We start from the raw sequence: 12,242 nt of genomic DNA, 5'->3' as shown, positions 1-12,242 counted from the left end.
TTTAGCAGATCTGGACAACTGTCTCAACAAAAGCAAGGATCGTTTCAGGCCCAAGTTAGTTCAAGCCTAAACAAAACCTGTGAAGATAACTGTGTTTGTCAGGGATTGAGTGAATGTTTCACAATGGGAACTTAATGACTAATGTAAATAGCTTTATTTTTTCCTAGCAGGTACAGGCAGCAAGGCTGTATATTCACTGTAGTTAGGTCTTTGTGATGGCAACCAACCTATATGCCCAAATATGATGAGTTTTTCTTTGAGCAAGAAACTGAATCCCTACTAATTCACATCCTCCCTGTGGAGACAAACGAAAAAAAACACGAAAAAATACATCCACGCAGGACCACAAATGTGTTTTCAGAGAGCAGTCTATGATAAAAAAAATATGGAAGAAATGCTCCATCTTTTCTCTATAATTTGTCTCCTGAAAAAGTTGCAGCTGCCAATCCAATACTGGATCCATGAACAGTCTGCTCACAGCTGTCTCTGGCTAGAGAAGGCCATCCTCAACTACTCAGTGTCCATGCAGTAAGAGCACCAGCGAGGGAGGAAAGAGGCCTGTGGCAACTCTGAAGGAACGACATGGTTCCATAACTGAGATGGAGCGTGCATAAAGCTTTTCGCTTATTTCCTTCATCGGTTGCAGCTGTTGACCGGAGATGCAAAGAGAAAGCCGCTGTTCAAAGAACTCACATGACGTTAGGAATACTGTTTGCTGGAGGGCACGTGAGAGACTCTGAGACAAGTGAATAATACAGATGCACCTAAAACACATCATGACCAACATTTTACTGTCTGCATGTTTCACTGCTGCAGACCACTGACGGCTTGATAAAGTAGAGGGTTAATAAAATGTAATAAAAACACATTAAGAAAATCTGCTGCAGCCTGAAAGAGAACTATGACTTGGGAGTCGGAGATTATGTATTTTACAGCAAGACAATGACCCCAATAATAATAAAAAAAAACAATGTTAATGTCCCGACGGGAGCAAGTCAGAGTCCAGACCCCAGTCCAATCTGAAATATGATGCAGGACTTGAAAATTGCTGCTCACTCAGGGCTACAGTGAAAGCTGACAGAGCTGGAGCAGTTCTGTGAAGAAATCTGGGAATAATTGGCGGTCTCCAGATGAATCAAGTTGATACAGACTTAAAGCTCACAGATCCAACACTGTAATTTTAGCCAAAAGGTGGCCTCTTCTAAAGTTTGACTCGAAGGGGTTGAATACAAACAACTGTTCTGTGTAGTGCACTGTGCTGCATTTGTTCTCAAATTAGATCCATCTGTAGAGATTTGCTGATATCGTGTCTCTCTGATAAGCAGCAAAATCACCTAATTAATCCAGCGTGATTCATAGCAGTAAAATAGTAAAGTAAAAACACTGTAAAATGTACCAGGATTAAAAGAATAATCCATATATTAATTTCCCTCTCCCGTATTTGAAGAGCAACATGTACATTTAGGTTTTTCCAGTTAATTTTTGAATACCAAAACAAGCCGCAGAGCCAGAACAACACATGCAAACATGGCTGTTTTGGACATGGCCTAGCTTTGTAAGTCTTGTGTTTACTCCATGTGCTCCTGCAATGAGGATGTCATTCCAGCCTGCACTTCCTGTTCAATGCCCGACACACCCCCAAAACAGTCTTGACAACCAATCAGAGAAGATAAAACACCCCCCTACATACATACACACAACCTTTGATTGACACACAAAGTCAAAACCTTTTTCTGTTTTGTTTTTTTTAAAGAACTGTCTTAAAAGAACCCAGATTTAAGCCAAAATATTTAACCTTCACAGTGGTGAAATAAATAAAAAGGTGAATCATTTAAACACCAGGTGGTTCCCCTTGATACATAACAAAACCCCCTTTATGTTTCAGCACAAACCAAACACACCTCTTCCTATAAAACTCGTGAGCTGAGCAGTCAAGGGGGGGGGGTGCGTTTGTTTACATTAGTGTTTACATTAGTGTTTACATTAGTGTTTACATGATGGCGACACGTTGACTAACAGCTAATAACATTATCTCCCTGAAAACTGTTTTTAAACTCAAAATACTTTCCACGTGACAAAAAATAAATATGTATATATATTTGCAGTTGTTATATTTTTACAAAGCCAGCTCTACCACAATATAAAAACACGCCTTTGTGAGAAATAACATTTCTCTTCTATTTATTTTTATTTAATTTTTAAACATTTAAGCAAGCTGGCCTGTCGGTAGGCCAAATTAAAGCTAACTTTTGCTAGCAGCTAAACCTCGCTCAACGCTTTATAAAGTGGGGTGAAGGCACTCTGCGGCCTTTAAGACAAATTATAATTAAATAATAAAGTTTAATATCGCAGCTGAGGTGGCGACGTGTTGGGGTTCTTGTGTTATAGCTGCAGACATCCACACCGCACTGATTGGGGGGGGTGTCCGGACAAACTTTGTATCCCCACTCGGATTATAGTTAACTTCCTTTTGGCCTTTTCAACACGGAGGTCGTGTGAATGTACACAAAAGTTAGTTTAATCCCCGCCCAACACATAAATAAAACAACTAGAAACGTTTTAAAGTGTTTAATTATACACTTTTAGACGAGTTTGATTCAACCGTTGGGGGACGGAGAGAGAGAAAACAGCCCATTAAATATATAAATATCGATCATAACACCGGCTGCACGGATACTTGTACACAAAGAATAAAAAAGCATTTTTAAAAATAAATAAATTCAGGTCGCTTTTTCTTTTTCTTTTTTTTTCCTCTCTTTTTTAAACAGGCAACCGCCGTGTTACCATAATTAGCTTTTGTGGGTAACCGTTGGCGGCTATGCTAACACTCACTCTCGGGGCAGCGGCAGCGGCGGAGCCCCTCTCCGCTGGAACACCCCGTCGACGAACACCCCGTTCTTGCCCAGGCACCGGAGGGAGAAACCGCCCGCCTCGTCGTACGTGAGCTGCAGGTGTCGCCGTGAAATGAAGCTCGAGTGACCCATGTTGATATCCACAGAGCCGTGAGACGAGTTCCGGCCTATGGTGACCGTCCTCTGGCGCATGACATACTCGAAGTCCCGGCCCTCGAGTCGGGCGAGGGCCTGTGGGGGAGGACAGGCGAGACGCGCGGGGAGAAGCCCGGCGTCGCCGCGGGCTTCCATCATCGGAGGACCCAAGAGGGCGAGCGACTGCGGGTGATAGGCGTGCGAGGTCACCGCGACGCGGACGGGACTGCACGGTGCCGACTGTAGAGCGAGCAGGGCTCGAGCTCCGGTGTCGTCCCGGTAGTCTGCCATCTTCTTTTCGGAGGGTCAACAACACTCACACACACACACACGCACATACACACACACACACGCTTTACTTCGCGCACACACACACAGAGTTGCAACGTGAGAGTTTTCGGCCAGGGCACTTGTTCGCTCCGTGGCTGTCGGAACAACATGGAGTCCGGGCGCGGCGGAAGAACGGGACCGGAGTCTGAGGCAGGAACCTGGACTCGTGCTGCGTTCAGGGCCTCCTTGTAAAGCTGCAGGGTTTTGGGAGGGTTACTTTAAAAATTGAGTTTGATACCATTACTGATTTTTTTTTTTTATTATTAAAAAGATTACTTTACGTTACTTTTGGATTACTTTAGGACTAAAGTAACATAAACACATGAGAAAAGAATCAGATGCATACATAGGGCGGCAGTAGCTCTGTGTGTAGGGCAATATTGTACCTTTTTACTTTAATTATTTGACAAAGGAGTTACTAATTACTTTACAAATCAACATGTTTGCATACAAAACTGTCAAAGAACTAAATAAAATATATTTTTGTTATAAATGAAACTATCCAACAGTTCACGTGCCGTTTAAAACAATCAGTCAATTAATGAAACAGAGCTTTGACTGTTTGGATATTTTCTCCTTGCTATATTGTTTGCATTTAAAATAAGAGGATCGTCCATTATAATTCATCATGACTGATTTCTGGACAGTCAAAATCTACCCCCTTTCCGTTCAGGGTCAGAAATATTAATTTTATTATATTATATTTATAGGCTTGTTTTATTCCAATTGTACTCAGTATTTTTTGAGCTGGACACAACTTTATGAAACGATGCGATGGAAGTTTATTTTAAAACAAACACAAATAAACAGAAAGAAAAGAGGAATCCATATAAAATTAAATTAAATTAGACACAAATAAAGAGAAAAGATGAATAGTACGGTTACAGTGCAGTAATAATGTGCCTAAACTTTAATAACAGAAATAGAAGTCTATAAGAGAAAGCGTGTTTAATGGTGCACAGAAACAGTTGAGAAAGTCCTTGTTGAGCAATGGCAACTCAAAAAATCTGCAATACTTTCACTATAAACAGAAACATAACAAAACGACAACACCAAAGTCTACAACTTTTTTTTTTTTTTTTTTTTTTGGCTGCAGGTTCTCCGTCCCTGAACGCCACATCTGGGCACCTCGGTCTATAGGCTGCAGCACATGTCGTCACACCAGGAAACGAGGCTGAGTCCAGTAGTATCTCGAGATTTGTGCTGTCGTATTATTCAGAGCGGATCATTTATCACAGTCCTTCACTTTCATGTCTTTTATTTTATTTTTTTCCTTTGCACATGTGAATTAAAAAAGAAAATAAATTAAAAAAGAAAATCCCAAATAACAGCCACTACAATCACATCCATGGGGGAATGTTCAGTGTGTTATTCTTTGAGCTACAGTTTGTGCATCTGTTCGTGATGAGTGGAAATGCTGCAGTAAATGGACAGCTTTGGTCGTAAGATGACAGATTTCAGCTGTAACCTGCTGCACATTTCCTCTCAATCCTCCCAGAGAACATGTGGTGTCTGCAGTGTAGCTGGTTTGGCCACCTTGTTTTTTTTTTTTCTCTCCTTTTTTTTTTTATCTCTACCCTCTGTTTATAAACATGGAAAGAACAAGATGGTTAAAAAAGTCGGATAGTGGATCTGTGAAGGGAGCGGGAGCAGCTAAACAATAACCGAAGAAAACATGAAACACACACCGTCCACAGGAGGGCGCTGTTGGGATATAAAACATTCAGAGAGCTATAGAAAGGAAAACAAACACAATGACAGTTTTAGCCTCTTAATGCACTTTATTATTGAAACATCTGCTCAAAAAATCAGAAATATAATTCAGTCCTGGAATGTAACTAAGTACATTTACTCAGCTACTGTACTTAAGCACACATTGTTTATTCTCGTGCCATTTTATACTTCTACTCCACTACAATGGGGCAATATTGTACCTTTTTACTTTAATTATTTGACAAAGGAGTTACTAATTACTTTACAAATCAACATTTTTGCATACAAAACTGTCAAAGACCTTATAAAATATATTTTGTTATAAATGAAACTGTCCAACAGTACAAGTGCTGTTAAAACAATCAATTAATTAATGAAATAGTCAATTGACAGAAAATTAATTGGCTTTTTTTGATAATTGTTTCAGTTTTTTTTATTGCTTTTATTTTTAATCATTTTAATTTTCTTTTAATAATTTTGAGCTTTGGACTGTTGGTTGGCCAAAACAAGCCTTGTGAATGTGTCACTTTGGGTTCTGGGTAATTGTGGCAGCAGTTTATTGATGCACATTAATAAGGGAAATATTTATATATATATGTATGGATCAATTAATGGAAAATACGTAGCAGATTAATCCATAATAAAATTCTTAATTTGTTGTAGTCCTATACAAAATAGTTTAAAATGAGGTCCACCTCGACCAACATACACATACATGAGTAATAATCTAATTGTAGGAGCTATTTATTTGTTGTTAGTATTTAGTTGTTTTATTAATAGTAAGTTGTATTGTTTAGTATGTTTGCTTTATTTATATTCAGTTTTGTTTTGCTAGTTATTTGTTTAGTTTAATTATTATTATTATTTTGTTTACTATATTTAGTTTGGTTTATTTAGTTTTTGTTTCATTTGGGTAACACTGTGCACCTGAAGTTATAAGTAGGAAGGCAAGGATAGGACCAGCATGCACCTGGGTGGACTGATGGTATTTTTTTAATAGAGCAGGACAGACATACAGAAACCATGATTTTGCGTTTGAAACCTCACAAAACACAGACATTTGAATGGACAATGGACTTATTTTCCCCCTGCAGACATCACAAGCACTAATATATAATATTATAACAGTCAGTATACAGTAGTATAAGTTACAGTATACATAACAGAGTGTTTTATAGTGTGGTATTAATGATTAAAAACTTAATAAAGGATCTGAATATTTACCTCTATCTACTACTTACTATTTTTTTTTCAGTTAATATTTTACACGGGGTGGAAAGAAAAACACGAGCACCTGCAAAAGATAATGAAAGCCTGTGCAATCAGCCTGCAACAAATAACAATACTTCCTTTGGTAAAGCTTTTGATATTGGAGAAGTGTTGATTTAACTATATGTGTTTAACTATATATCCGTTTGTCACTCAGGTTAGGATGAGTGTTGATAAAAGCTTTGATAGGAGCAAAAAAAAAAACAGTATCAGCTAATGTACATACAACAAATGGACATGGTGTTACTTCAACATAGTTAAAATAAGTATCCTTTATCTTGTTGTTCTTTAGCTTGAGGGTTCAGACCTTGGCTCCAGCTTCAGTTTGATTGGTCGTTTTGGCATCAGCAGGCCCTGGATGTCCATCTCAAAGGGCACCTGGCAGGAAATTACAAGTGAAGAGAAAAGAAGCGTGAACAAAATCAACAATGCATAAAACTCAGCTTTGTTATTTCAAATCTACAGCTGGCAGTATCACAAAGGGCAGAAACTTTACACAAAGAACGGATAGCTTATTGAATGCGCGATATGACATTTTAGCAGTATCAATTATATTCTTGTTCAAAGTCTCAGCTAGTGGCTTTTGATCTTTGACCAGATATATCTTGATAACACTGCTGATTGGCAATCTTTTATAGCATTATATAACCCCTAAATATCAAACTGGAAATGAATAACATTTGGACAGAATTACTCTTATGCAATTAAAAAAAATCAATAATAACCAGTGTAAATATGAACATCTGGGGTCTCACCTCAGTCTCCTTACACACAGAGAAGCTGTACCTCTGGAGGACCTCCACTATTGCTAGTTTCATCATCACCAGAGCAAATCTCATCCCTATGCAGTTCCTCGGTCCTGCCCCGAAAGGCATGTATGTGTACGGATCAATAGTCTCCTTGTTTTCCTTGCTGAACCTGAGCATGCACACAAACACATAATCATTTATTTATAAAAGAAATTAGAGTTAATAACCCTCACAACCTAAACATATAAAATCCTTTCTATACCTCTCGGGTTTGAACTCCTCCGGCTCGGGCCACAGATCGGGGTCCCGGTGCAGGGGCCATGTGGGTATCATGACAACCATATCTTTTGGAATCACAATGCCATTGAGCTCAACAGTCGCCTTGGCCACGCGCTCCAGACGAGGAGCAATGGGGTACAGTCGGAGAGACTCGTTGATGACGCTGTCTAGATACTCCATCTGCATCAGAGCTTGGTACTCAATCGGAGCCTACACAAACACATAGACACACATATACATGACTTGCTTTGAATTCTTACTCATGCCACTCAAGAGAAGACCACCACTCTGTCTTACTACACAAGGCTAGGAGCTACAACAAGTGCTGAAGGGATACAGTGACGATTGATGGAGGAACTGAGGTTAGAAAACACTGTTACTGATATACCCTTTAAAACAACTATACTAGTGTGACAAATTGCACCATACCTTAATCTGTAAATGTTTTAGCAAAAAGTAGTTTTGTGTGATTTTAATATGCAGACCATTTGTCCAAGCTCCACTAATCAATATTTTTTAGAATTGATTTTAAGAAATATACTTATTTGCTTTCTTTCTTTTGAGGGTTAGATCAATTGAGAGTATATATAAGGGACAATGTGGAAGTGTCTTAAAACCTGTGTTCTATGTAAAGACCAGTAGGATGAGCTCCATTGGCTGCACACTGATACCGTTCACTCTAATGGTGAATGAGTGGACTTCTCACTTCATTTATGAGCTCAGGAAACAGTTTCCTAACTAGTTCATGGCCTTAATTACTACTTTCACATCTTCTTATGGACATTATGATGTTTATTTCGTAAATTATGGTCTAATTTAGAGTAAAACAGACGATAAAGCAGAGTATACTTTTGGACGGGGCTACCTTATGATTGACAGTGAGTCTGTCTAGCGCAGCACACGAAACTCAGATCAAAATGTTAAACTAGGCAGTGATGATCAAATACGAAGCAAGATTCTGTTACTGCGTTGTCTATTTCTCACCTAAAATCGTTTCAGAAACATATTTTAGTGCACTGTTTTAGCTGTAATACGACAGGTGTGTAACCAGGTGAGCTGCTATTGTTTATACAGACAAGTCAAAACTGCGCAGCCAACATGAGCAGCTCAACTCGCAGTACGCCTGCGCTGGCTCCGTCTAACTGTCACGCCAGCAGCCAAAACACTGAACTCGAGGCTTCAAAACGGTACTCCACAAACAGATGGGTGACGTCACGATGGGTTCACACTTGGTTAGATCAGAAGATTGATACCACTCCCTAGTTTGTCTGGTAAATATAAGGTTACAATCAGCAGGTGCTTAGCTTAGCTTTGCATTAAGACTGGAACCACAGGGGAAACAGTTGGCTTGACTCTGCCCAAGGTAACAAAATCTTCCTGAAAGTTCCTTTAATGCTTACTAATTAGCACTTTATAACTTGTTTGTTTAATCCATACAAAACCAAAGTTTTGGTTGTGTACGGATGTGTAAATAAGTATGTTAGCCACTTTATAAGGTGATAATATATCAGATATATGGGATTTGTCAATTTGATGTGGAGTTTCTCTGCCCCCAACTGGCCAAAAATCAATGAAAGCAGCTTTAAATTAGTTCTTTTGAGACCTTCCTGCTATCTCAAACGTTGTCCACTCTCAAGGTACCTTGTTAGGAAAGGTGGAGTCGATCTCCTGCTGCAGCCGTTTCATCACAGCAGGGTTTGTCGCCAGATTGTAAGCCAAGAAAGTGAGAGAGCTGCTGCTTGTTTCGTAGCCAGCAAAGATGAAAATCATTGCTTGAGAAAGGATCTCATGATCGTTTAAACCTGGGGGAATAGCGAGATAGAGAGAGATATGATTTAGAATAGCATATATAGATTATATATAGTTGTGCTTTGGTGGGTGGTAGATATTTATGTTGTGTATTTGTGTGTCACCTTTATCCTGTTCTACTCCACTGAGGTCATTGTTTTTCTGGGAATCAATCATCAGCTGAAGGAAATCCACACGACTCTAAAAGTAGACATACTGTATGAGAATAGCTTTAATTATATTTCTGAATCCGCCGATACACGTACATACACGCATGCACACACAGTCAAACCTTTTGCTTGCTGGTCTCTCGGTTAGATTTGATCTTCTGCAGTGCAGCGTAAAAGAAGTCTGTGACATACGTAGGGAAAAACGAAAACTCCATCTTCTCAAAAACAGGACCCATAAAGGGGAAGAAAGCTGGAATTAAGCAGAAAGCAACACATTTATCAGGGCACAGGAAATACAGTGACTGCATCGACTTAACATTCACAATACGTTATCCAGCACAGATATTTTTTTGTTTGGCAGCGAGTTGAAAGACACAATTACAAATAGCTGCATTTTACAGAAATAAAATGAATTCTGTACCAACAATGAGGAACAGAGGGCTGAAAAGGTCAAACTTCAGCATCTTCTTGATGTTGGTGACAAAGGGGTCTGAGGGGTTGTTAAGAGAGTCTAGGTCTACACTGAAGGCTGTGCTGGTTACAACATCCATACTGTAGGGTCCAAAGAACCTAAAGAGCATACAAGCACATCAGAAATGTCCTGTGCTGCCTAACAGAGAGCTGTCTTTATGCATTTTCTGAGATAACTTTAAATGAATGGAATATATCAGAGTATAAAGTGTTCTTACTCCTTCAGCTCTAAGGGCTCATCCTTGTCTGCCTTCTTTTTCATGCTGCTGATCAAGTTAGCAGAGTGTTGCTTCATTATGCCAAACATCTAAAACAGAAACAGAAACAGATTAACAGTTACGCACAAGCTTACTGCAATACTGGAAAATACAGTACACAATACGATGTGTCAAGATCAGTAGTTCCCCACCCAGGGGCGAGACCCAAAGTTCCAGGATAAGTCTGAAGGGTCACAAGATGATAAACAGATAAAGGAAGACAAATAAAATGTCTGTTAGACATAATCATGTTTCTTTTTCTGACTTTTTTCTAATATTTACTTGCATGTCCACACAGACCATAACCTGTGATGGGGGCTCAAAAGCATTTCAAGGGGTCATGACCCCATAAAGGTTGGGAATCACTGCTCTAGAGAGAATTTAGTCAAGTTACAACACAGACCTTCACTGAAAAATATTCTGTTTAACACGCATTCAGGAGGTACAGAGCAGGAGAGGGCTGTACCTCTTTCAGTCTTCCTGAGGTGAAGGAGGGAGAGAGAACACTGCGGATCCTCCTCCATTGGTCATCCTCAGCAATGGACACGGCATCGTACAGTGGTCCGTTCAGACGGAAGTTCTGAAACAGATTTAGGAAACATCAGCCAATGATGAGGAGAGGTCAACTAAAATGCAGCATCCATAATACGTGAGTGAATGTGCTATATGGTAAGAGTGCATACTCTGCGATTGGTGAAGAGGGAGTAACACTCCTTTATCAGAACAGTTTTTATCATGGAAACATCTGTGATACACAGCACAGGCTGACGGCCATCATAAATGCTAAATATGAGAAGAAAAGAATGGAATATGAATAGAAAAATAATAAAACACCAAATGAAATGTTTATGCATACATATATAAATCTACCTTTGTAAAACAATTATACAACACTGTAGCTGCTGAGATGCAATAAAAATCTCAGACTGGATCTAATAATAAAGGATCATCATCATCATCATCATCATCATCATCACATACTGTACAATATGCAGACTTACCCCCATGTTTTCCCATATTTCTGAAAGCACTCTGAGTCAAAGTTCATGAATCCCTACGGACAAGAATAATAATGTACAGATTATAAAGTGAACTCCTTAATTCAGTCCACTTTAATAGGGTGGGGATATTTCTGGCACCAACAATTATAAAATGTTTAAATCATGAACAATAACAATGTTAAATTCTGAAAGATATGTGGACTACAACTGGAGTCGGTACATGGTTGGTTAACATATTTTCTTCTATTATATAACAAAAAAAACACAACACAACACAGGTCATAATTATTGTTTTGAGATCACTTTTCAACTTTCACATTCAAAATGTAATAACACAATTGAGATACTTCTGCTTTCATACTAAGGCTATTAGTTCGTCCATTTCCTAGGAAGTTAAATCCTGGGAAATACATTGTCTGGGACCTTTTTTGGTTTTGAAAACTATCCTTAGCAATGTCAGTGGATACACAGGACATTTCAAAAGTCATTTGTCACAGTTAAAAGCTGTAAAACCTGTGTGAAAACATTATGCGCTGTTTGTTCAGACAGCTAAACTCTACATCTCCCAAAACCCCATGTAAGACTACTGGGGCCTTCAACTTTGTCAGCAAACATAGTTTACATACCAACAGAAAAGAATAGCTTCGCTCAATATTATGTCTCAATAAAAAGATATATTTTAAATTCTACAAAGAACACTACACATAGAGCAGACACAGTAATGTTACTAACACACTTTTATAGATATTTGTTACAAAGCTTTTATTTTCCCATTTCCATTGCACCAATATTTACTTTGGTAAGCCTATACCTGCTGGTATAAATATATGGCGTATTGCCTCTTAAAAGTTATATTTACCAACCTTTCTATATGCCAACATAGTGCCAAAAAAGGGGATTGGTTTGGGACCAGGGATTCCCATTTTCTTAAATGTTCCATATGGCCAGTAGACATACCTGTGCAAAACAAGCAATCAGAGGTAGAAGAGATAATCTTTTTTTATCATACACACAGTTACAACACAGTACAAATACCTGAGACACATATATATATAGACACTTACACAAAGAACAGTGTGATGAGAGTAACCAGGAGAGTCCATGTCTCGGCAGAAAAATAGAAGAAGTAGCCCATCTCTGCGCGTTTTTTCTCTTCTAACAACGGCAGCACAAATCTCACTAAAGTCCCAAATCACAGCCAGAGGCTTTTATCTCCTGCTGCACAGAC

At 38.9% G+C, this 12,242-nt stretch overlaps 2 protein-coding genes and 1 long non-coding RNA gene across 9 annotated transcripts in view; 1 reads left to right on the top strand and 2 right to left on the bottom strand.

Annotated features, from left to right (window-relative positions):
* The window catches only part of foxk1 (forkhead box K1), a 15,233-nt gene extending 11,783 nt beyond the window's left edge, over window positions 1-3,450 (bottom strand). For 6 of the 7 annotated variants that reach the window (XM_051386608.1, XM_051386609.1, XM_051386607.1 and 3 more), the window contains exon 1: window positions 2,833-3,450. In XM_051386608.1, coding sequence (XP_051242568.1) covers window positions 2,833-3,278 — 446 coding nt within the window. In that variant the 5' untranslated portion in view covers window positions 3,279-3,450. The remainder of the gene's footprint in view (window positions 1-2,832) is intronic. The other variant, XM_051386606.1, reaches the window with a different exon arrangement.
* On the top strand, window positions 3,156-6,253 carry LOC127355617 (uncharacterized). Its single transcript, XR_007881786.1, has 2 exons — window positions 3,156-3,292; window positions 4,414-6,253. It is a non-coding gene; the product is annotated as an uncharacterized LOC127355617 (long non-coding RNA).
* LOC127355582 (cytochrome P450 3A40) lies at window positions 6,006-12,242 on the bottom strand. The gene is made up of 13 exons (XM_051386631.1): window positions 12,079-12,242; window positions 11,878-11,971; window positions 11,015-11,067; window positions 10,697-10,796; window positions 10,480-10,593; window positions 9,975-10,063; window positions 9,707-9,855; window positions 9,408-9,535; window positions 9,241-9,316; window positions 8,969-9,129; window positions 7,311-7,537; window positions 7,055-7,217; window positions 6,006-6,677 (listed from the first exon to the last, which is right to left on the bottom strand). The coding sequence occupies exons 1-13, from the start codon at window positions 12,147-12,149 to the stop codon at window positions 6,588-6,590; spliced, it is 1,515 nt and encodes a 504-aa protein (XP_051242591.1). The 5' UTR covers window positions 12,150-12,242; the 3' UTR covers window positions 6,006-6,587.

This window comes from Dicentrarchus labrax, unplaced genomic scaffold (assembly GCF_905237075.1).
Source record: "Dicentrarchus labrax unplaced genomic scaffold, dlabrax2021, whole genome shotgun sequence".
NCBI classification, from domain to species: Eukaryota; Metazoa; Chordata; class Actinopteri; family Moronidae; genus Dicentrarchus; species Dicentrarchus labrax.
This window is presented reverse-complemented; position numbering and strand designations above follow the sequence as displayed.